The 26,040-nt window shown below is 47.4% G+C and overlaps 1 protein-coding gene across 1 annotated transcript; it reads left to right on the top strand.

Annotated features, from left to right (window-relative positions):
• Positions 1-2,786: 2,786 nt before the first annotated feature.
• LOC139228042 (5-hydroxytryptamine receptor 1A-beta-like) lies at positions 2,787-25,314 on the top strand. Its single transcript, XM_070859191.1, has 4 exons — positions 2,787-3,872; positions 5,723-5,864; positions 5,935-6,244; positions 25,206-25,314. Exons 1-4 carry the CDS (start codon positions 2,787-2,789, stop codon positions 25,312-25,314), a joined length of 1,647 nt encoding a protein of 548 aa, XP_070715292.1.
• Positions 25,315-26,040: the final 726 nt, after the last annotated feature.

Here is a 26,040-nt window from a genome sequence, read left to right as displayed (position 1 = left end):
CCACTCTACTGGAAACATCCTCAAAAAATTCCAGAAGATTTGTCAAGCATGATTTCCCTTTCACAAATCCATGCTGACTTGAATCTATCATGTCACCTCTTTCCAAATGCGCTGCTATGACATCCTTAATAATTGATTCCATCATTTTACCCACTATCGATGTCAGGCTGACCGGTCTATAATTCCCTGTTTTCTCTCCCTCCTTTTTTAAAAAGTGGGGTTACATTGGCTACCCTCCACTCAATAGGAACTGATCCAGAGTCAGTGGAATGTTGGAAAATGACTGTCAATGCATCCGCTATTTCCAAGACCACCTCCTTAAGTACTCTGGGATGCAGTCCATCAGGCCCTGGGGATTTATCGGCCTTCAATCCCATCAATTTCCTCAACACAATTTCCCGACTAATAAGGATTTCCCTCAGTTCCTCCTCCTTACTAGACCCTCTGACCCCTTTTATATCCGGAAGGTTGTTTGTGTCCTCCTTAGTGAATACCGAACCAAAGTACTTGTTCAATTGGTCCGCCATTTCTTTGTTCCCTGTTATGACTTCCCCTGATTCTGACTGCAGGGGACCTACGTTTGTCTTTACTAACCTTTTTCTCTTTACATATCTATAGAAACTTTTGCAATCCGTCTTAATGTTCCCTGCAAGCTTCTTCTCGTACTCCATTTTCCCTGCCCTAATCAAACCCTTTGTCCTCTTCTGCTGAGTTCTAAATTTCTCCCAGTCCCCGGGTTCCCTGCGATTTCTGGCCAATTTGAACAGGAAGGAACAGTTCCTCCGCAAGAGGGAAGGGTATGATGTGTCTGGTAATGGTGATGGCATCGTGTTGTATGGAGTGTAACATAATCTGGTGAATGTGGAGGCTGGTGGCATGGAGGCCGAGATCCACGGGGCCCTGTGGTCTTTGCAAGGGGAGGGCGTTGTGGTGGAGATATAGGAAATGGGGTAAGGTGAGACAAAGACAAATTCGGTAAGGAACAAAAGAACATACATTTATATAGCTTCTTTCACGATCTCTGGATGTCCCAAGGTGTTTTACAGTCGATGAATTACCTTTGAAGTGCAGTCCCTGTTATGCAGCCAATTTGTACACTGCAAGATTCCATAAACAGCAATGAGAGAAATATTGAGGAATAAATATTGGCCAAGAGTGGATACTGGGTGAACCCATAAGAGTGCCATAAGACCCATTACTTCGATGGTGGAAGGGTCGAGAACCAGAGGACACAGATTGAAGGTGATTGGTAGAAGAATCAAAGGCAACATGAGGGAAACCGTCTTTACGCAGCGAGGGGTTAGGATCTGGAATGTGCTGCCCGAGAGGGTGGTGGAGGCAGACTCAATCGTGGCTTTCAAAATCGAATTGGATGAAGTGTCTGAAAGAAAAAAAAATTGCAGGGCTACAGGGAAAGGGTGGGAGATGGAGCTGAAGTGCTCTTGCATAGAGCCACCATGGGCTCGACAGGCCACATGGCCTCCTGTGCTGTAACCATTCTATGATAAGCAGGCAGATGGGGCCTCGATTTAACATGTTAACTGAAAGACGGCACCTCTGACAACGCAGCACCCCCTCAGCACTGCACTGAAGTGTTGGCCTCGATTGTGTGTACAAGTTCTGGAGTGGGGACGTGATCCCACAATTTGCTGACTCTCAGAGGCGAGGGTTCTTCCTCTAAGGCAACACACTGAGGCTTGTCGAAAATGAAGAGGGAATGGGGCATGAATTGTTCGAAGTTCCTGCCCTTGCCACCCGATAGGAAGAGGGGGCGAAGAACTTTTGTTGAAGTGTCAGATGAGCAGGAATTGGATAAATATTTGAATGGGATGAATTTGCATAGCTAAGAGGGAATGGCAGGGGCATGGATCACTCTTTCAAGGAGTCGGTACAGGCATGATGGGTCAAATGGCCACCACCTGTGCTGTGAGATTCTATGTTAAGGTGTAAAATTGAGAACCTGCTCACCAATGGAATTGACAGATTTAACCTAAAATTATTGCATTGCTTACAAAAATACATTGAACAAATTAAACTTTTCACTAAACAATTACATTATTTGTAGTGAGGGCAGGGACTGGTAGGACAGCCATTCTGAGAATGAATATGTTGCTCCACTCTTGAGTTTTAACACTTGCAATAAAACAACTTGCATTTATATAGTGTCTTCCATGTCCCAAACCGCTTCGCAGGCGCGTAATCAAACACAATTTGACACCGAGCCACAGGAGGAGAGATTAGGACAGGTGACCAAAAGCTTGGCCACAGAGAGAGTTTTTAAGGAGCATCTTAAAGGAGGAGCGAGGTGGGGAGGCTGAGGGGAGGGGAGGGGGGGGGGCAGAGTTTGGCGGCCACCAGTGGGGGGGGTGATTCAAATCTGGGATGCTCAAGAGGCCAGAGTTGGAGGAGAGCAGAAATCTGGGCGAGCTGTGGGTGGGAAGGGCCATTGGGAGAGGTGAATTGCACCAGAATGGGTTAATGCGCTTGTTGTGAGTTGATGCACTTGCGCTACACGAAAAGCCAAGTGCTTACGTGCGCTGGGAGGGAAACCAATCAGAGATTAACGAGGAAGATGCAATGATGAGACGGTGAGGCAAAAACCCGCCGACCCACAGCATCGAGGCGAAGCTGCAAAGGGAAGGAAGGTGGATTGCAAGAGTGAAGTTTGCAGTTAGTGCAAGATTATTGACGCGGAAACTTAACAAGGAGCAAAGACGATCGGGCACCGAAGTGAAGTGATTTGAGAGTCCTGGAGGAAGTTTTGGGCGTGTGTTGAAGAGGGGGAGATGCCGGGACCTCTTGGTCCAGGGTCCAACGGGAGCAGCTCCCCGGTGTATATTCCCCTGAGCGCTGTTTCTCTGGCGGTGAGCGGACTGATGCTCGGCTGCACTTTGGTGATCGGGGTGTTGGGGAACGGGCTGGTCTGCCGGGTGGTGTACGCGAACAAGTCCCTCCAGACGGCCAACAACGCGCTCCTGGTCAACCTGGCGGCCAGCGACCTGCTGCGATGCACGGTGGACATCCCTGGGTTCCTGGTGGCCACCACTTGGGGCAACAGCCGGGCGGACCTGGGGGAAAGCATGTGCCTCCTGCAGCCCTTCACCTACTCCCTCAGCAGCTGCGTCCAGTTGGTCACTCTGGTGGTCATCAGCGCCGAGCGTTACCAAGCCGTCGCCCACCCCTTCCAGACGGCCAAGAGGAGGGTCAGGGTCAAGGTGTGGATCTCCATGGTGTGGTCCGCGGGGCTTGTCCTGTCGGTCTTCTCGGTCACGGTGGCCAAGGACACCCCGGTGTACCTGAGGTGCCGGCATCGCCCAATCGACGCCCAGAGTTACTTTGACCCTTTTGGTTCCTACATCCTGCTGCCCGTTTGGATGGCCAGTCTGTCTCTGATCATTGTCCATTACACGAGAATCTTTGTGCTGGTCAGACGGCACAGCAACCGAATCTTCGACAGCGGCATCGTGCCCGCTTCACCAGAGGAGCACGGGCTACGCCTGCCAGCCTCAGCCTGGCACAGCGTTCAGCAAATGCCAGCCGCCATGGTGCCAACCAACGGGCAGGTCCAACACCTGCACATTGAGGCCGACCCCGCTCTTCAGTCGAAGAAGGATGTCTGTCCAGTCCAGTGCCAAGTTGCTCCGATGAATAATAGTGTACTGTCGCCCCCCGGGCATGGACCATCCGATGCCCCTAACATTGTGGGAGCAGTGTGCCTCGTTACCAGCAAGTCTCGAGAGCACACCACCAAAAGGATGGAGGGCAAACTAGCCAAACGCTTCGGTTACATCATCTTGACCTTCCTGGTGTTCTGGATGCCGCTGGTTATTATTTTGCTGTTGAACACGTTTCTGCAAGGTGCTTTTTCCATGGTAAGTGGATATAACTGTACTTTAATAAAGGAAAGATTTGCGGGGCTATGGGGAGAAAGCAGGGGACTGGGACTAATTGGAGCTGGCACAGACATGATGGTCCAAATGGCCTTCTGCGCTGTTTGATTCTATGAATTCTCCAGCCTAAGTATAAGGAGACTGATTATCTACACACATGTGTACCTACACACACTGGGGCTCAGCCATTGAGTTAATGTGGCTATGCAGCTCAAGATAGCAGAGGTGAACGATGTATTTCTCTCCATTTTCTCCACTCATTTTCTGCAGAACAGAAGAAATAGGAGCAGGAGTCGGCCATTCGGCCCCTCGAGCCTGCTCCGCCATTCAATAAGCTCATGGCTGATCTTCGACCTCAACTCTACTTCCCTGCCCGCTCCCCATATCCCTTCATTCCCTTAGCATCCAAAAATCTATTGCTCTCAATCTTGAATATACTTAACGACTCAGCATCCACAGCCCTCTGGGGTAGAGAATTCCAAAGATTCACCACCCTCTGAGCGAGTGAAGAAATCTTTCCTCGTCCTGAGTCCCCTTATCCTGAGAGTATGACCCCTAATGCTGAAGGCACTGATTCTCTCTGCAGGTCAGCCGTACAAGGACCAGTTGTCCTCCAGTGCATCGCGTAAGTGGCCACTCTTCACGTTTGAATAGACCAGGGAAGCTGGCAGGTTAATCAACCTTGGGGTGCATCATAACCCAGCCTAAACATGTCCTAGTGAGATCATCATCATCATAGGCAGTCGCTCGGGGTCGAGGATAACTTGTTTCCACACTAAGAATGACTACTCAGGTGACTGATGAAATTTTAAACAGTAGAAGATGCCTGTGCGTGAATTCTTTTAACGTGGGGTGACCGTTGCACACCAGCCACCACACGGGCTTGACAGAGCTAGGTCTTGGTCCAGTGGCAAGGGGATCCAAGAAGATTGGAGACCAGGCACTGCTGTATGTGCCAATACATACACACACATTTTGTCCTATGTCCTAGCGCGATATCCACACAGGCACATGTTCCAGCAGGGGTTATTGTTCAGTTAGCAGCAGTGGGAGGCTCCGATTTTTCTTGTATTCGACCCTTCAGTGCCTGGGGTGTTGAGGCCTGTTGTAATACCTCTGCTGCCACTCCAGCGAACTTATTGAGGTGTATAAAATTATGAGGGGCCTAGATAGAGTGGATAGGAAGGACCTATTTCCCTTAGCAGAGGGGTCAAAAACAAGGGTCATAGATTTGAAGTAATTGGTAGGAGGTGTAGAGGGAAAATTCCTTCACCCAGAGCATGGTGGGGATCTGGAACTCGCTGCCTGAAAGGGTGGTAGAGGCAGAAACCCTCACAGCATTTAAAAAGTACTTGGATGTGCACCTGAAGTGCCGTAATCTACAGGGCTACGGACCTAGAGCTGGAAAGTGGGATTAGGCTGGGTAGCTCTTTGTTGGCCGGCGCGGACACGATGGGCCGAAATGGCCTCCTTCCGTGCTGTATATTTCTGTGATTCAATGATTTCTATGAAAGGCTTAGCTGCATACCGGCCATTGAACTACCCAACCGGGTCACCGGGGAGCGGCGCCGGGCAGGAAAGTCCTGGAGCCTCTCACATACTCCCCACTCCTCCCCAGTTCCCACATTACTGGTGTAAATCAGAGGTACTGATTGGGGGTTGGTAATGATATCAAACTTGTTCAAGTACTTTTGGTTTTTGCGAATATATTTGAAGAAACTGGAGGGTTGTCAGCAAAAAGGGCACCAGATTCGAGAAACTGTCAGGGACGAGGCACAGTATCGAGTCTTGATTCTAACCGTGTTCTCCCTGTCTCTTCCCTTCCTCCACAGCGGCCATTACTCCTCGAGCTTCAGACGTTTGCAGTTGCTTTGACCTGCGTTCCTGCCGCCGTGAACCCTTTCATTTACACCATGCTCAATCAGCAGTTCCACTCAGAAATCCAGCAGGTTATCACTAGATTGCGCAGCACTTGTGAGGGTCTGATCAGTAGGACATGAGGGCCACGCCCCCTGTCTGATAGGCCACGCCCCCTGTCTGATAGGCCACACCCCCTTCCTGAAGGGCCACGCCCCCTGCCTGAAGGGCCGCGCCCCCTGCCTGATGGGCCACGCCCCCTGCCTGATGGGCCACACCCCCTGCCTGAAGGGCCACGCCCCCTGCCTGAAGGGCCACGCCCCCTGCCTGATGGGCCACGCCCCCTGTCTGATGGGCCACGCCCCCTGTCTGATGGGCCACGCCCCCTGTCTGATAGGCCACGCCCCCTGTCTGATAGGCCATGCCCCCTGTCTGATAGGCCACGCCCCCTGCCTGAAAGGCCACGCCCTCTATCTAAAAGGCCACGCCCCCTATCTGTAAGGCCACGCCCCCTATCTGAAAGGCTACACCTCATCTGAAAGGCCATGCCCCCTGCCTAGACCTATATTATATTTGATCTTAAAGGCTGCACCCCTATCGAATTGACTGTGCCCTATCTTCTAGGCCACGCCCTCTTTTTTATCGACCACGCTCCTACCCGAAAGGCCACACCCCATAACAGGTCACGCCCCTTATTTTAAAGGCAGCGCCCCCTACCTCATACCTCTACTTATCTCTTTGACCTACTTTTGTATATGACACTGAAATGTTCCATCCTGAGTCAGCGAGGGCGGTGTGTCTGGGCTTCACCACATGCGATGTGACGTCGCCGGGTCCTACCCATGGGCGGTGTTGAGTTGGACAGTCTGGGTTGTGAGTAGCCGTCTGGACAGCTCTGAGATGTAAGCCAAATGCCTAAAGTCTTCATATAAAAAATAAATAAATAAAGGCCCATTTTTCTGTTTCCGTTTGTGTGTGATGATATGGAAACATTGCTGGTTATTGTCAATGAATATTTTCTTGTTACAGAAATGTCATAACTTGTGACACAATCCCAATCTCTCCTTCCCCCCATACTGCTCCTTGTCTTGTCTTGGCTGAAGTTGCCATTGATTCTGGCCCAATCACTTCAATGGACTGTTCTACACTCATAAAATACCTTCTCCAAATGTGCCGAGCTATCCTAGCAGACACGCAATCTTCTGCAAGTTAAGACAAAGGTTTGAAACTTATAAAGCAAATTTGAGCAATATATATATTTATAACTTGCATTTATGGAGTGCCTTTCATGACCACTGGATGCCCCAAAGTGCTTTACAACCAATTAATTACTTTTGGAGTGTAGTCAGTGTTGTAATGTGGGAAACGCAGCAGCCAATTTGTGCACAGCAAGCGCCCACAAACAGCAATGTGATAATGACCAGACAATCATTTTTAGTGATCTAACTGGGCTTGTAACCTTTTATACATTAAGGGGATCTAATTGAGGTATTTAAGGTGATGAAAAGATTTGATCGGGTAGATAGAGAGAAACTATTTGCTCTTTTGGGGAACAAGGGGGCATAACCTTAAATTCGAGCTAGGGTGTTCAGGGGCGATGTCAGGAAGCAATTCTTCATACAAAGGGCAGTGGGAATCTGGAACTCTCTCCCTCAATAAAGCTGTTGAGGCTGGGCGTCAATTTACAATATCACAACTGAGGTTTCTATTAGGCAAGGGTGTTAAAGGTTACAATGCCAAGGCAGGCACATGGAGTTAAGATACAGATCAGCCATGATCTCATTGAATGGCAGAATAGGCTCAAGGGGCTGAATGGCCTTCTCCTGTTCCTATGTTCCTATTATCTGAGACATATTATAACCCACTCCAAGTCTAAATACATCGCATCTGATCCAGCTCCGGACACGAGGAAAACGTTTTACGCAACGAGTGGTTAGGATTTGGAATGCACTGCCTGATAGGGCGGTGGATATAGATTCGATAGTCGCCTTCAAAAGGGAATTGGATAAATACTGGAAGGAGAAAAAATTACAGGGATTTGGGGATAGAGCGGGGGAGTGGGACTAACTGGCTTGCTCTTCGAAAGAGCTGGCGCGGACTCGATGGGCCGAATGGTCTCCTTCTGTGCTGTAATAATCTATGCAACCACGAGCCCCTGATAAAAGACATGAAACCCATATTGAGTTTTCAGTATAATTTATGATACATGTTTGATATATAGGATGGAGCTACCTGTATCAATGACGAATCAATGTCTTGCTGTATTCAGTGATAGTCATAATAATAATCGGATTTCTCATTTCGAATGTAGATTTTCACGGCACTTTATATATGTGTCAGTGTTTTGTGACAAAATTATTATTTTCTTGAAGGAAAATTCAGCTGTGATGTGCCGGTGAATTATACATGGATCCGACCTTGGGAGGTCTGATGTAGTTGTCACTAGCAGAGTCTCGCAGAACAGTAGGGAGCCATTTGAATGACGATGTAGAAAATATCAGAATTAATTGGCGTCAGTAAATGATTCAAGTCTCAATTGTTCTTTGCATATGCCTCTCATTACCATCTGGGCTTCAGTTCCAGCAAGGGCAGGGACCACCCAGGATTCTGAATGCAGGTAACCTGGCTCACAATTCATGAAAATTCTTGGCCACAGGCAATTGGGTCACCTCTACCATGGTTACTGTTGGCCATTCTTAATGGGGTCGTAGAACATAAGAAATAGGAGCAGGAGTCGGCCATTCGGCCCCTCGAGCCTGCTCCACCATTCAATAAGATCATGGCTGATCTGATCTTGGTCTCAGCTCCACTTCCCTGCCCGCTCCCCATAACCTTGACTCCCTTATCATTTAAAAATCTGTCTATCCCCACCTTAAATATATTCAATGACCCAGCCTCCACCGCTCTCTGGGGTAGAGAATTGCAAAGATTCACGACCCTCTGAGAGAAGAAATTTCTCCTCATTTCCGTTTTAAATGGGCGACCCCCATATTCTGAAACTGTGCCCCCTAGTTCTAGATTCCCCCACGAGGGGAAACGTCCTCTCTGCATCTACCCTGTCAAGCCCCCTAAGAATCTTATACATTTCAACAAGATCGCCTCTCATTCTTCTAAACTCCAGTGAGTACAGGCCCAACCTGCTCAACCTTTCTTCACACGACAACCCCCTCATCTCAGGAATCAAACTCGGGACAACCTAGTCTTCTACCAGGAGTAATCCGGGAAACTGTAAGAAAGAAAGACTTGCATTTATATAGCACCTTTTACAACCTCAGGATGTCCCAAAGCACTTTACAGCCAATGAAGTGCAGTCACTAGTGTATTGTTGGAAACATGATAAGCCCCCCCTACCCCCACCCCCACACAACAATGTGATAGTGACCAGATCATTTGTTTTTTTTTAGCGATGTTGATTGAGGATAAATATTGGCCCAGGACACATTGGGGATGTTGTGTCTTTAGATGCTCTGATAATGACTCCACGAGGCAATGTGTTGTACTTGAACTGTAGTGACCTTAGTCCTTTGTTGATAACTCCAGAGTGAGGATCACACCTGGTGGCCTGCCTTTTATACTAGGCCAGGCACACCTGTACAGGTAACCTACAAGTCTCCCACTGCAGTGCCTTGTGATAGTACAAGCAGTAACCATATAGGATACATGACAGGGGAGAACTCCCCTGTCCGTAAGAACATAACAACATAAGAAATAGGAGCAGGAGTAGACTATTTGGCCCCTCGAGCCTGCTCCGCCATTCAATAACATCATGGCTGATCTGATCATGGACTCAGCTCCACTTCCCTGCCCGCTCCCCATAGGCTCCCCATAACTCTATTCCCTTATCGATCAAAAACCTATCTATCTCCTAGGTTATCCTTGTTGTGGCACTCTTGCCCCTGAGTCAGAAGATTGTGGATTCAAGTCCCGCTCCAGAGACTCGAGCCTCTCTACCTCTCTCTCCTCCTTCAAGATGCTCCTTAAAACCTATGCCTTTGACCAAGCTTTTGTTCACCTGCCGTAATATCTCCTTACATGGCTCGGTGTCAAATTTTGTCTGGTAACACCCCTGTGAAGCATCTTGGGACGTTTTACGATATTAAAGGCGCTATATATCGCTGGATGTCAGACGAGGACAGGGTAAGGCTCAGCTGCGATGACCCCACAGTCAAATAGTTGTCCGGCACCGACTAAGGCTTTATAAAAAACATAGCCTTGGGTGAGGTGTCGGAAGGCAGACTGATTCCTGCGGAACCCGAGCCCTCACGAGAGTCAGCGTCTGCAGGAGAAAGGGGGGGTGGAGGAGAATTAAAAAAAAAAATCAAGATAAAGTCATATTATCTTCTCCACAAAATGTAAAGATGTAAAAATGAGTCTCTTATATAAAATGGCAGTTGAAGAGTTGTCTGCGTCTCCTGAGGAGGGCAACTGTCAATCAGACGATATGTCAGAGGGTGATCAGGAGCACTTGAGACAGTTCTTTGAGTTATTTAGATATCTTTGCTGCTAATTAGCTGTGACGTTTGATAAACCCCACATGCTAATCTCCCCACGCCCCCAGCCCCTCCAGTGATTTAATGAAACACAGAGGAAGGTCGTTAACTCAAGGTTCTGAAATTAAGCAAGGGATTCTCTGTCCACAACACCCTTGAACAATGAGGTGACGGGGAGGGGGGGTGGGGATGGCGCAAGGTAGGGGGAGGGGGGGTGGGGATGGCGCAAGGTAGGGGGAGGAGTGGGGTGGAGGGGGGAGGAGTGGGGTGGAGGGGGGAGGAGGGGCATCATGGGGGAGGGGGTGGAGGGGGGCAGGGAAGGAGAGGAGTGGGGTGAAGGGGGTGGGGAGGTGTGGGCTGGAGGAGGAGGGTTTGGGGAGGGGGTGGAGAGGAGGGGGAGGTGCTTAGATGAAGGCAGCTTTGAGACTTTGGACCTCCTCAGCCCTCGCGTCCAATCACTCCCCCTCCCCCCACTGTATATTTTACCATCTCCAGGGCCCTTTGCTCTGCATCATAGCCCTTCAGCTATGGAGACATCAAACAGGCACCATGGTGTGACTTAGTTATTAATATAACGCAGCATTAATCTACTGTTAATATACATATTTATTATGTACGCGGAGTTATTAATATGTTGCTTTATTAATTTACCACATTCTTAATTAACTGGGTTATTAATTTACCAAGTTAATAGATCATGTTATTAATTTAATGGGTTATTTAATTTAAACGTCTGCTCAGTTGCTCCTACCCTGACCTCTGAGTCACTAGCTGTGTTTTACAAGCCCCACTCCAGGGTTTGAGCACGTAATCTGGGCCAGTCTTGTTCAGTACCTTAGCTGCTGGCCACATGGGGCTAATTGGGAATCCAGATGTGGCTAATAGCATTTATGATTAGCAAATAAAAAATGAGTAATTGACACTATCATTGGTCATGTGGTCCGAAAGGTCCTGCCAGCTGTGGCTCAGTGGGCAGCACTCTTGCGTGAGTCAGAAGGTCGTGGGTTCACGTCCCACTCCAGGGACTTGAGCTCAGAAATCTAGGCTGACCCTCCAGTGCAGTGCTGAGGCAGTGCTGCACTGTCAGAGGTGCTGTCTTTCGGATGAGACGTTAAACCGAAGCCCCGTCTGCTCTCTCAGGAGGATGTAAAAGATCCCAGGACACCATTTGGAAGAAGAGCAAGGGAGTTTTCCCAGGTCTCCTGGCCAATATTTATCCTGCAAACAACATCATTAAAACACAGATTATCTAATCATTGTGTGTCAGCTGTGGCTCAGTGGGTAACACACTTGCCTTGGAGTCAGAAGGTCGTGGGTTCAAGTCCCACTCCAGGAGCTTGAGCACAAAAATTCAGGTTGACATTCCCAGTGCAGTGCTGAGGGAGCGCTGCACTGTTGGAGGTGCCATTTTTCAGATGCGATGTTAAACTGAGGCCCCGTCTGCTCTCTCAGGTGGATGTAAAAGATTCCATGGCATTATTTTGAAGAGGAGCAGGGGAGTTATCCCTTAATCAACATAACAAAAACAGATTATGTAAAGAGAAAAAGGTTGGTGAAGACAAACGTAGGTCCCCTGCAGTCAGAATCAGGGGAAGTCATAACGGGGAGCAAAGAAATGGCGGATCAATTGAACAAGTACTTTGGTTCGGTATTCACTAAGGAGGATACAAACAACCTTCCGGATATAAAAGGGGTCAGAGGGTCTAGTAAGGAAGAGGAACTGAGGGAAATCTTTATTAGTCGGGAAATTGTGTTGGGGAAATTGATGGGATTGAAGGCAGATAAATCCCCAGGGCCTGATGGCCTGCATCCTAGAGTACTTAAGGAGGTGGCCTTGGAAATAGCGGATGCATTGACAGTCATTTTCCAACATTCCATTGACTCTGGATCAGTTCCTATGGAGTGGAGGGTAGCCAATGTAACCCCACTTTTTAAAAAAGGAGGGAGAGAGAAAACAGGGAATTATAGACCGGTCAGCCTGACCTCAGTAGTGGGTAAAATGATGGAATCAATTATTAAGGATGTCATAGCAGTGCATCTGGAAAATGGTGACATGATAGGTCCAAGTCAGCATGGATTTGTGAAAGGGAAATCATGCTTGACAAATCTTCTGGAATTTTTTGAGGATGTTTCCAGTAAAGTGGACAAAGGAGAACCAGTTGATGTGGTATATTTGGACTTTCAGAAGGCTTTCGACAAGGTCCCACACAAGAGATTAATGTGCAAAGTTAAAGCACATGGGATTGGGGGTAGTGTGCTGACGTGGATTGAGAACTGGTTGTCAGACAGGAAGCAAAGAGTAGGAGTAAACGGGTACTTTTCAGAATGGCAGGCAGTGACTAGTGGAGTGCCGCAAGGTTCTGTGCTGGGGCCCCAGCTGTTTACATTGTACATTAATGATTTAGACGAGGGGATTAAATGCAGTATCTCCAAATTTGCGGATGATACTAAGTTGGGTGGCAGTGTGAGCTGCGAGGAGGATGCTATTAGGCTGCAGAGTGACTTGGATAGGTTAGGTGAGTGGGCAAATGCATGGCAGATGAAGTATAATGTGGATAAATGTGAGGTTATCCACTTTGGTGGTAAAAACAGAGAGACAGACTATTATCTGAATGGTGACAGATTAGGAAAAGGGAAGGTGCAACGAGACCTGGGTGTCATGGTACATCAGTCATTGAAGGTTGGCATGCAGGTACAGCAGGCGGTTAAGAAAGCAAATGGCATGTTGGCCTTCATAGCGAGGGGATTTGAATACAGGGGCAGGGAGGTGTTGCTACAGTTGTACAGGGCCTTGGTGAGGCCACACCTGGAGTATTGTGTACAGTTTTGGTCTCCTAACTTGAGGAAGGACATTCTTGCTATTGAGGGAGTGCAGCGAAGGTTCACCAGACTGATTCCCGGGATGGCGGGACTGACCTATCAAGAAAGATTGGATCAATTGGGCTTGTATTCACTGGAGTTCAGAAGAATGAGAGGGGACCTCATAGAAACGTTTAAAATTCTGACGGGTTTAGACAGGTTAGATGCAGAAAGAATGTTCCCAATGTTGGGGAAGTCCATAACCAGGGGTCACAGTCTGAGGATAAGGGGTAAGCCATTTAGGACCGAGATGAGGAGAAACTTCTTCACCCAGAGAGTGGTGAACCTGTGGAATTCTCTACCACAGAAAGTAGTTGAGGCCAATTCACTAAATATATTCAAAAGGGAGTTAGATGAAGTCCTTACTACTCGGGGGATCAAGGGTTATGGCGAGAAAGCAGGAAGGGGGTACTGAAGTTTCATGTTCAGCCATGAACTCATTGAATGGCGGTGCAGGCTAGAAGGGCTGAATGGCCTGCTCCTGCACCTATTTTCTATGTTTCTATGTTTCTATGTTTCTATCTAGTCATTATCACATTGCTGTTTGTGGGAGCTTGCTGTGCATAAATTGTCTGCCATGTTTCCTACATACAACAGTGACTGCACTTCATTGGCTGTAAAGTGCTTTGGGACATCGAGAAGTGCTGAAAGGTGCTATAGAAATGCACTCTTCCTTATTATTCTGAATACAGATACATCAAATCAAGTTGTTGATTTATTGAGTTGCTATTTGTTCAGTTATTAATATAGCAAGGTAATATACGTAGGCCTTGAAATGACACTGTGACATAGTAAGTACGACATGGACCGAATGGCCTACTTCTGTGCAATAAATTTCTAAGATTCTATGTTAAATATTTGTCTGAAATTCTTTTCTCTGCTATTTTAGTGGAGGCATTAATCCATATAAAATAAATTAGTGACTCTTCGGAAAGAGCAGAGAAGTAAGCATTTGTACCTATTATTCCACAGCTTAATTTCAAAGCCCAATTTATTAACATGCCAAATTATTAAGATACTGAGTTCATACATTGAACTATTAATACACTTGATTTATTAGTTTTCAAAGTTATTATTACACCGGGCTATTAATAGCAGCTGCATTCGGTCTTCACCTCATCCATTGTCCATATTTCACAAAGGCATCGCTGAACCAGGAACCTTGGCCGAATTTGTTCTTGGCTCTCGCCTAGTTCCATTGTGACATCCCAGATAAGGCAGCCATTTAAAGAGAAGGTCGAATTGTCACCGTCCATTTTACCTTTCTTCAGTGTAATTCTTTCCGACGTTCAGTCGAGCCTCATCATCATAGGCAGTCCCTCGAAATCGAGGAAGTCTTGCTTCCACTCTAAAAGTGAGTTCTCAGGCGACTGAACAGTCCAATATGGGAATTACAGTCTCTGTCACAGGTGGGACAGACAGTGGTTGAAGGAAAGGGTGGGTGGGGAGTCTGGTTTGCCGCACGCTCCTTCCGCTGCCTGCGCTTGGTTTCTGCATGCTCTCGGCGACGAGACTCGAGGTGCTCAGCGACCTCCCAGATGCACTTCTTCCACTTAGGGCGGTCTTTGGCCAGGGACTCCCAGGTGTCGGTGGGGATGTTGCACTTTATCAAGGAGACTTTGAGGGTGTCCTTGAAATGTTTCCTCTGCCCACCTGGGGTTCGACTGCCGTGTCGGAGTTCCGAGTAGAGCGCTTGCTTTGGGAGTCTTGTGTCGAGCATGCGGACACCAGAGGAACTAGAGGGAAAATGAGGAGCAGTTTCTTCACACAGAGGGATGTAAAGATCTGAAATGCACTACATGCTCTATCAAAACCTTTCATAATTTTGAATACCTCTATTAATGCTACACTGGGAGTATCAGCCTAGATTACGGGCTCAAGCCTGTGGAGTGGGACTTGAAATCACCATCCTTCTGACTCGGAGGCGAAAGTGTGCAATGGCTCACATCTAAGCTATACCTTGGGTACATTCTACATTGATGCAAAGCCAAATCCACTCCATATATTTTTTTATTTTATTCGTTGCTGGGATGTGGGTGTCGCTGGCAAGGCCGGCATTTATTGCCCATCCCTAATTGCCCCTTGAGAAGGTGGTGGTGAGCCGCCGCCTTGAACCGCTGCAGTCCCGTGTGGTGAAGGTGCTCCCACAGTGCTGTTAGGGAGGGAGTTCCAGGATTGTGACCCAGCGACGATGAAGGAACGGCCGCTATAATTCCAAGTCAGGATGGTGTGTGACTGGGAGGGGAACGTGGAGGTGGTGGTGTTCCCATGCGCCTGCTGCCCTTGTCCTTCTAGGTGGTAGAGGTCGCGGGTTTGGGAGGTGCTGCCGAAGAAGCCTTGGCGAGTTGCTGCAGTGCATCTTGTAGATGGTGCACACTGCAGCCACGGTGCGCCGGTGGTGGAGGGAATGAATGTTGAAGGTGGTGGATGGGGGGCCGATCGAGCGGCTGCTTTGTCCTGGATGGTGTCGAGCTTCTTGAGTGTTGTTGGAGCTGCACCTATCCAGGCAAGTGGAGAGTGTTCCATCACACTCCTGACTTGTGCCTTGTAGATGGTGGAAAGGCTTTGGGGAGTCAGGAGGTGAGACACTCGCTGCAGAATACCCAGCCTCTGACCCACTCTTGTTGCCACAGTATTTATGTGGCTGGTCCAGTTAAGTTTCTGGTCAATGGTGATCCCCAGGATGTTGATGGTGGGGGATTCGGCGATGGGAATGCCGTTGAATATCAAGCGGCAGTGATTAGACTCTCGCTTGTTGGAGATAGTCATTGCCTGGCACTTGTGTGGCGCGAATGTTACTTGCCACTTAAGCCTGAATGTCGTCCAGGTCTTGCTGCATGCGGGCATAGACTGCTCCATTATATGAGGAGTTGCGAATGGCACTGAACACTGGAATTGAACACTATCATGGGAAATGGACAGTGTGGGTACGGGGAAAAATACTCCGGATGCTGGAATCTGAAATAAAAACTGAAAATGCTGGAAAAAGAGTGGGAGAGCTATAGTGATAGGGGACTCTATCGTAAGGGGAATAGATAGGAGTTTCTGCGGCCGCAACTGAGACTCCAGGATGGTATGTTGCCTCCCTGGTGCAAGGGTCAAGGATGTCTCAGAGCGGCTGCAGAGCATTCTGGAGAGGGAGGGTGAACAGCCAGTTGCCGTGGTACATGTAGGTACCAACGATATAGGTAAGAAGTGGGAAGAGGTCCTACAGGCTGAATTTAGGGAGCTAGGAGTTAAATTAAAAAGTAGGACCTCAAAGGTAGTAATCTCTGGATTGCTACCAGTGCCACATGCGAATCAGAGTAGAGGAAGCAGGATAGTTAGAATAAATACGTGGCTTGAGCAGTGGTGCAAAAGGGAGGGATTCAAATTCCTGGGACATTGGAACCAGTTCTGAGGGAAGTGGGACCTGTACAAAAGGGACGGTCTGCACTTGGGCAGGATTGGAACTGATGTCCTCGGGGTAACATTTGCTCATGCAGTTCGGGAGTGTTTAAACTAATATGGCAGGGGGATGGGAACCTATGCAGCGAAATAGGGCAAAGTAATATGGAGTCAGAAACAGATGGTAGAAAGGTAAAAAGCAATAGTGGAAGGCCGAGTAAACAAAGGCAAGAAACAAAAAGGGCCACACTACATCATAATTCTAAAAGGACAAATGGTTTTAAAAAAACAAGCCTGAAGGCTTTGTGTCTTAATGCAAGGAGTATCCGTAATAAGGTGGATGAATTAACTGTGCAAATAGATGTTAACAGATATGATGTGATTGGGATTACAGAGACGTGGCTCCAGGATGATCATGGCTGGGAACTCAACATCCATGGGTATTCAACATTCAGGAAGTATAGAATAAAAGGAAAAGGAGGTGGGGTAGCATTGCTGGTTAAAGAGGAGATTAATGCAATAGTTAGGAAGGACATTAGCTTGGATGATGTGGAATCTATATGGGTAGAGCTGCAGAACACTAAAGGGCAAAAAACATTAGTGGGAGTTGTGTACAGACCTCCAAACAGGAGTAGTGATGTTGGGGAGGGCATCAAACAGGAAATTAGGGCTGCATGCAATAAAGGTGCAGCAGTTATCATGGAAGACTTTAATATGCACATAGATTGGGTTAACCAAACTGGAAGCAATACGGTGGAGGAGGATTTCCTGGAGTGCATAAGGAATGGTTTTCTAGACCAATATGTTGAGGAACCAACTAGGGGGGAGGCCATCTTAGACTAGGTGTTGTGTAATGAGAGAGGATTAATTAGCAACCTCGTTGTGCGAGGCCCCTTGGGGAAGAGTGACCATAATATGGTGGAATTCTACATTAGGATGGAGAATGAAACAGTTAATTCAGAGACCATGGTCCATGGAACTTAAAGAAGGGTAACTTTGAAGGTATGAGGCGTGAATTGGCTAGGATTGATTGGCGAATGATACTTAAGGGATTGACTGTGGATGGGCAATGGCAGACATTTAGAGACCGCATGGATGAACTACAACAATTGTACATTCCAGTCTGGCGTAAAAATAAAAAAGGGAAGGTGGCTCAACCGTGGCTATCAAGGGAAATCAGGGATAGTATTAAAGTCAAGGAAGTGGCATACAAATTGGCTTGAAATAGCAGTGAACCTGGGCACTGGGAGAAATTTAGAACTCAGCAGAGGAGGACAAAGGGTTTGATTAGGGCAGGGAAAATAGAGTACGAGAGGAGGCTTGCAGGGAACATTAAGACGGACTGCAAAAGTTTCTATAGATATGTAAAGAGAAAAAGGTTAGTAAAGACAAACGTAGGTTCCCTGCAGTCAGAATCAGGGGAAGTCATAACAGGGGACAAAGAAATGGCAGACCAATTGAACAAATACTTTGGTTCGGTATTCACTAAGGAGGACACATACAACCTTCCGGATATAAAAGGGGCCAGAGAGTCTAGTAAGGAGGAGGAACTGAGGGAAATCCTTATTAGTCGGGAAATTGTGTTGGGGAAATTGATGGGATTGAAGGCCGATAAATCCCCAGCGCCTGATGGACTGCATCCTTAAGGAGGTGGCCTTGGAAATAGCGGATGCATTGACAGTCATTTTCCAACATTCCATAGACTCTGGATCAGTTCCTATGGAGTGGAGGGTAGCCAATGTAACCCCACTTTTTAAAAAAGGAGGGAGAGAGAAAACAGGGAATTATAGACCGGTCAGCCTGACATCAGTAGTGGGTAAAATGATGGAATCAATTATTAAGGATGTCATAGCAGCGCATTTGGAAAGAGGTGACATGATAGATCCAAGTCAGCATGGATTTGTGAAAGGGAAATCATGCTTGACAAATCTTCTGGAATTTTTTGAGGATGTTTCCAGTAGAGTGGACAAGGGAGAACCAGTTGATGTGGTATATTTGGACTTTCAGAAGGCTTTCGACAAGGTCCCACACAAGAGATTAATGTGCAAAGTTAAAGCACATGGGATTGGGGGTAGTGTGCTGACATGGATTGAGAACTGGTTGTCAGACAGGAAGCAAAGAGTAGGAGTAAATGGGTACTTTTCAGAATGGCAGGCAGTGACGAGAGGAGTACCGCAAGGTTCTGTGCTGGGGCCCCAGCTGTTTACATTGTACATTAATGATTTAGACAAGGGGATTAAATGTAGTATCTCCAAATTTGCGGATGACACTAAGTTGGGTGGCAGTGTGAGCTGCGAGGAGGATGCTATGAGGCTGCAGAGTGACTTGGATAGGTTAGGTGAGTGGGCAAATGCATGGCAGATGAAGTATAATGTGGATAAATGTGAGGTTATCCACTTTGGTGGTAAAAACAGAGAGACAGACTATTATCTGAATGGTGACAGATTAGGAAAAGGGGAGGTGCAACGAGACCTCGGTGTCATGATACATCAGCCATTGAAGGTTGGCATGCAGGTACAGCAGGCGGTTAAGAATGCAAATGGCATGTTCGCCTTCATAGCGAGGGGATTTGAGTGCAGGGACAGGGAAGTGTTGCTACAGTTGTACAGTGCCTTGGTGAGGCCACACCTGGAGTATTGTGTACAGTTTTGGTCTCCTAACTTGAGGAAGGCCATTCTTGCTATCGAGGGAGTGCAGCGAAGGTTCACCAGACTGATTCCCGGGATGGCGGGACTGACATATCAAGAAAGACTGGATCAACTGGGCTTGTATTCACAGTTCAGAAGAATGAGAGGGGATCTCATAGAAACGTTTAAAATTCTGACGGGTTTAGACAGGTTAGATGCAGGAAGAATGTTCCCAATGTTGGGGAAGTCCAGAACCAGGGGTCACAGTCTAAGGATAAGGGGTAAGCCATTTAGGACCGAGATGAGGAGAAACTTCTTCACCCAGAGAGTGGTGAACCTGTAGAATTCTCTACCACAGAAAGTTGTTGAGGCCAATTCACTAAATATATTCAAAAAGGAGTTAGATGTAGTCCTTACTATTAGGGGGATCAAGGGGTATGGTGAGAAAGCAGGAATGGGGTACTGAAGTTGCATGTTTAGTCATGAACTCATTGACTGGCAGTGCAATCTCGAAGGGCCAAATGGCCAACTCCTGCACCTATTTTCTATGTTTCTATTTTTCTAAATACTCAGCGGGTCAGGCAGCATCTGTGGAGAGAGAAACAGAGTTAACGTTTGGGGTCTGTGACACTTCATCAGAACTGGAAAAGTTCAAGATGTCACAGCTTCTTGAGGAAGTGCGGGGGGAGGAGGGCTGTGAGGGGGGGGGGCAGGGAAAGGGGGAGGGGAGGAAAGAACAAAAAGGAAGGTCTGTGATCAGGTGGAAGGCAGGAGAAATTAGAGAGACAAAAGGGATGACGGGCAAAAAGGAGATGATAATGGCACAAGTTAGGAAACTAAAGATGAGTTTAGATAGGGATGTGAATGGTAGAATCACCACCAGCTGCCGTGACCATCTCATTTGTATTATCTATGTGGGGGGCAATCTTGTGAGCCACATTTGATCGAAGGTCATCTCCAGGTGCCCTCTGCTCCACAAAAGATGCATTTTAATGGCAAGTAATCAGAGTAATCAGCTGCACAATGGCCATGACATTAAATCAGCCACTGCTGTGATTAGGATTGTCTACACATCTGCATTTAATTCACAAGAGTTACTAATCAGTAATTAATGGATTGAAGTGCGTCTTCACCATGAATGGTATTATTGCTTAAATGGTATTATTTACATAATTTACCAAAATACGTGCAGCCGCTCAGTTCAGTGATGGAGGCGGGGATAGTGAACCCTTTTAACCCTTATCAAACATGACACATTTTTCACCCCACCGACACCTGGGAGTCCCTGGACAAAGACCGCCCTAAGTGGAGGAAGTGCATCCGGGAGGGCGCTGAGCGCCTCGAGTCTCGTCGCCGAGAGCATGCAGAAATCAAGCGCAGGCAGCGGAAGGACATGCGGCAAACCAGACTCCCCACCCACCCTTTCCTCCAACGGCTGTGGACAGAGTCTGTGGCTCTCATGTTGGACTGTTCAATCACCTGAGCACTCACTTTTAGAGTGGAAGCAAGTGTTCCTCGATTCCGAGGGACTGCCTATGATGATGATGATGATTTTTTTAAATACATGGGAACGATGAGTCAGAAGGTGCGGTGTTGTGTCCATTGAGCTTCCACTATACTGGACCTACAACCATAGAATTCTACAGCACAGAGGGAGGCCATTCGGCCCATCGTGCCTGTGCTGGCTCTTTGAAAGGACCCACCAATTAGTCCCACTTCCTCCTGCTCTGTTCCCATTGCCCTGCAAATTTTTCCTTTTCAAGTATTTATCCAATTCCCTGTTGGAAAGTTACTATTGAATCTGTTTCCACCGCCCTTTCAAGCAGCACGTTCCAGATCACAACAACTAGATCAAATGCTCTTAGAATCATAGAAACTTACAGCGCGGAAGGAGGCCATTTTGGGCCAATCATGTCTGCGCCGGCCGACAAAGAGCTATCCAGCCTAATCTCACTTTCCAGCTCTTGGTCCGTAACCCTGTAGGTTATGGCACTTCAGGTGCTCATCCAAGTAACTTTTTAAATGTGGTGAGGGTTTCTGCCTCTACCACCCTTTCAGGCAGTGAGTTCCAGACCCCCACCACCCTCTGGGTGAAGACATTTCTTCTCAAATCCCCTCTAAACCTCCTACCAATTATTTTAAATCTATGCCCCCGATTATTGACCCCTCTGCTAAGGGAAACAGGTCCTTCCTATCCACTCTATCCAGGCCCCTCATCATTTTATACACCTCAATAACGTCTCCCCTCAGCCTCCTCTGTTCCAAAGAAAACAACCCCAGCCTATCCAATCTTTCCTCATAGCTCAAATTCTCCAGTCCAAGCAACATACTCGTAAATCTCCTCTGCACCCTCTCTGGTTCAATCACATCTTTCCTGTAATGTGGTGACCAGAACTGCACACAGTACTCCAGCTGTGGCCTAACTAGTGTTTTATACAGTTTAAGCATTACCTCCCTGCTCCTGTATTCTATGCCTTGGCTAATAAAGGCAAGTATTCCATCTGCCTTTTTAACCACCTGACCTGCTACCTTTAGGGATCTGTAGACATGCACTCCAGGACCCTTTGTTCATCTACACTTCTCAGTGTCCTACCATTTAATGTGTATGCCCTTGCCTTATTCATCCTCCCCAAGTGCATTACCTCACACTTCTCTGGATTGAATTCCATTTGCCACTGTTCTGCCCACCTAACCAGTTTATTGATATCTTCCTGCAGTCTACAGCTTTCTTCTTCATTGTCCACCACGCAGTCTATTTTTGTATCATCTTCTCCTCACAGTTCTCTCCCCTCTTGTCCTGAAGGCACTGACATGTTATGGTACAGTGCCATGGGGATTACACACCGCCAGTGCCTGACCCAAGAGGGGTGGGTGGGCAATTCCTCCATGGGGAGCATCTCAGTCCAGTCCGACTTTGTCCTCATGAAATATGCAGCACTGATTACTGGATAGCCATCAGAAACAGATACCTGGACTAATTTTGATCTTCACTGGTTGAAGGACAATTAAAGCACCCCACTCTTATTCCCTTGTAATGTATTTGCTTCCTGGGTTCTTTGCTTAAGAATTCATAGCAACACATTGCTATTAAGAACTAGTTGGTTTATTAGCAAAAGGTTTAACAATCACACTACACATTACCAGTTCATCCACCAGGCTCACAACCACCTGCCTCATCGTGGATCCCCCGAACCCAACTGACTGGGGTTTTATTGAGTCTTGTGAACATCACATGACTGGCTAAGCCACTCCCAACTCAACAGCTCCACCAACCTGTGAGCATATTCACAGGTGTATAGCTTACAGTGCCTCAACCAACATCACTTTAAAAAAAAGCAGATTATTTGGTCATTATTACATTGCTGTATGTGGGAGCTTGCTGTGCGCAAATTGGCTGATATTTTTCCCACATTACAAAAATAACTACATTTCAAAATTGCTTCATTGGCTCTGTACGGTTTTGGTCTCCTTACCTAAGGAAGGATGTACTTGCCTTAGAAGGGGTGCAACAAATGCTCACTAGGTTGAGTCCTGGGATGAGTAGATTGTCCTATGAGGAGAGATTGAGTAGAATGGGCTTATATTCTCTGAAGTTTAGAAGAATGAGAAGAGTTCCTATTGAAATGTATAAAATTCAATTTGGGCTTGACAGGGTAGAGGATGTTGAGAGGATGTTTCTCCTGGCTGGAGAGTTAGAACCAGGGGGCACAATCTCAGGATAAGGGGTTGGCCATTTAGGACTGAGATGAGGAGAAATTTCTTCACTCAGATGGTGGTGAATCTTTGGAATTCTCTGCCTCAGAGGGCTGTGGATGTTCAGTCGTTGAGTATATTCAAGACAGAGATCGATAGATTTTTGGCCACTAAGAGAATCCAGGAGTATGAGGATAGTGCAGGAAAGTAGAGTTGAGGTAGAAGATCAGTCATGATCTTAATGAATGGCGGAGCAGTCTCGAGGGGCCGAATGGCCAACTCTTGTTCCTAAGTCTTATGTCCTTATTCAAATTAGCTGCCACATTTCCTACATTACAGCAATGACTACACTTCAAAAGGTACTTCAAAGACACTTCAAAAGTGTCAGCTGTGGCTCAGTGGGTAGCACACTCGCCTCTGAGTCAGAAGGTTGTGGGTTCAAGTCCCGCTTCAGGGACTAGGCTGACACTCCCAGTGAAGTGCTGAGGGAGTGCTGCACTGTCAGAGGGGCAGTACTGAGGGAGTGCTGTACTGTCGGAGGGGCAGTACTGAGGGAGTGCTGCACTGTCGGAGGGGCAGTACTGAGGGAGTGCTGCACTGTCGGAGGGGCAGTACTGAGGGAGTGCTGCACTGTCGGAGGTGCCGTCTTTCGGATGAGGTGTTAAATTGAAGCCCTGTCTGCCCTCAGGTGAATGTAAAAGATCCCCTGCCACTATTTTGAAGAAGAGCAGGGGAGTTATCCCTGGCCAATATTTATCCTTCAACCAACATAACAAAAGCAGGCTCCCACATTGCTGTTTGTGGGAGCTTGCTGTGCGCAAATTGCTTGCCGCATATCCCACATTACAACAGTGATCACACCCCAAAAGTATTTCATTGGCTGTAAAGCGCTTTGAAACATCTGGTGGTTGTGAAAGATGCTATATAAAAGCAAGACTTTCTTTTTACTTCAATGGCTGTGAAGTGCTTTGGGACATCCTGAGGTTGTGAAAGGCGCTATATAAATGCAAGTTCTTTCTTTTTAATACACAGCTGAGAGCAACTAACTCAGCTCGGGCCAGGGATTGAACCTGGGCCACCTGAGCTAATTGTTCTAATCAGGCTACCTCTTTTAACCCCTGCAATTGGACACGGGGGGACATCGCCAGCCCCTAGATGCAGGAAGAGGTGAGGGATTGAATCTTGTCCCCCCCCTGAAAACAGCATACTGCAGGCCTCCCTGGAAGAGGCAATCTAATTCTATGGAATGATATCGAATCGGATTACAAAACTGAGATTGTTGAGAAGCAGAACAAGATATTACTTGATGTGCTCCGTTTACCATCTGTCGCTATCTTACTCCTCGCTCCACAGTCTAGCTCAGATGGTGTGATGTGCTGGCTGGTGACATTAGAGAGATAGGCTGGAGTTAAATAGATTATAGAAAATTGGCCATAACCAATCAGTGGTTCGAAATGAAATCTCTTTAGATCAAATATTCAGAGTCCAATCTAACCGCCTACTCCTGCTCCTGTTGCTTATGTTTGTATGTTCCGCTTTGCAGCACGCAGTTCTTCTGACAAATCCTCGGCATTCCACAGGCGAAGGATGAAGGCGTAAAAATTGGCTAATGTGCTGCTAAGCACCTACCAACACAGTGTCCTCGCCTCCCGAAAACTTCAATGGAGAGATGGGCGCGGAGCTGAGAGATAGCACTGTGCACTCTCATCATCATCATAGGCAGTCCCTTGGAATCGAGTAAGTCTTGCTCCCACCCTAAAAATGAGTCCTTAGGTGTCTGAACAGTCCAATACGAGAATCACAATTGGGACAGATAGTCGTTGAGGGAAAGGGTGGGTGGGGAGTCTGGTTTGCCGCACGCTCCTTCCGCTGCCTGCGCTTGGTTTCTGCACGCTCTCGGCGATGAGACTCGAGGTGCTCAGCGCCCTCCCGGATGCACTTCCTCCACTTAGGGCGGTCTTTGGCCAGCGACTCCCAGGTGTCAGTGGGGATGTTGCACTTTATCAAGGAGGCTTTGAAGGTATCCTTGAAACGTTTCCTCTGCCCAGCTTTGGCACGTTTTCCGTGAAGGAGTTCCGAGTAGAGCGCTTGCTTTGGGAGTCTCGTGTCTGGCATACGAACAATGTGGCCCGCCCAGCGGAGCTGGTCGAGTGTGGTCAGTGCTTCAATGCTGGGGATGTTGGCCTGGTCGAGGACGCTAACGTTGCTACGTCTGTCCTCCCAGGGGATTTGCAGGATCTTGCGGAGACAGCGTTGGTGGTATTTCTCCAGCGATTTGAGGTGTCTACTGTACATGGTCCATGTCTCTGAGCCATACAGGAGGGCAGGTATGACTACAGCTATGTAGACCATGAGCTTGGTGGCTGTTTTGAGGGCCTGGTCTTCAAATCTCTTTTCCTCAGACGCCACCCACGTGGTGACGTCATCGAGCGTGCAACCAAAATGGTTGCCAAAATGGAGTTGGATCACCTGCTTTACCAGCGGGCACTGCTCCAGATTGGGGGCAAGTAGGCGGTCCCACCAAACATCGGGCGAAATGACTGCGGAGGAGAAGATAAGTGGCGGCAAACAACTTTATTCATTTTAAATGACATTGGCCCAGAAATTGCGATCGGAGGCTTCCCGCGGGCGGGTGCCTCCGACCTGAAACATTTCTACGAAAGTACCTGGTGGTCCCAGAGGTGCGTAGGATTCCGGTGGGGGGGGGGGCCTTCTCTTCCCGAGCTGCGGAGCGCGCTCCCGTCCTCCAGGTTCCCACGCAGAAGGTGCAGTCGCGTGTGAGTGCTCAACCAATCAGGTGCAGTATTCCACAGCTATCTCATTAATAGCAACGGGAACTCCGTATCTACCAGTTCTCAATGCTATTAATGAGAATAACAAACTCAAACACACTAAACACCATAATAAAAAATAAAAAACACACCTCACATAATTAAAATGAATTGAAATTAAAGTTAATAAATATTTTTCCGATTTTTAAAAAAAGTTTAGTAATTAGGGTTAAAAATAAACTTACCTTTAGTGGGCAGGGTTTTAACAATAAAATGTGTTTTTTAAATTTAATTTAATTACATTTTTGTATGTTTTAAAACTCTTACTCCTGTAAAAGTATGTTATACACCTGCTTTTATCAGGCGCAAGAAGTTTGAGTATAAAAGCAGGGAAGTCTTGCTACAGCTATATAAGGTATAGGTGAGGCTGCACCTGGAGTACTGCGTGCAGTTTTGGTTTCCATAT

This window comes from Pristiophorus japonicus, chromosome 17 (assembly GCF_044704955.1).
Source record: "Pristiophorus japonicus isolate sPriJap1 chromosome 17, sPriJap1.hap1, whole genome shotgun sequence".
Taxonomy (NCBI): Eukaryota; Metazoa; Chordata; class Chondrichthyes; family Pristiophoridae; genus Pristiophorus; species Pristiophorus japonicus.
Note: the sequence above shows the minus strand (reverse complement) of the source record. Positions and strands in the feature narration are given on the sequence as shown.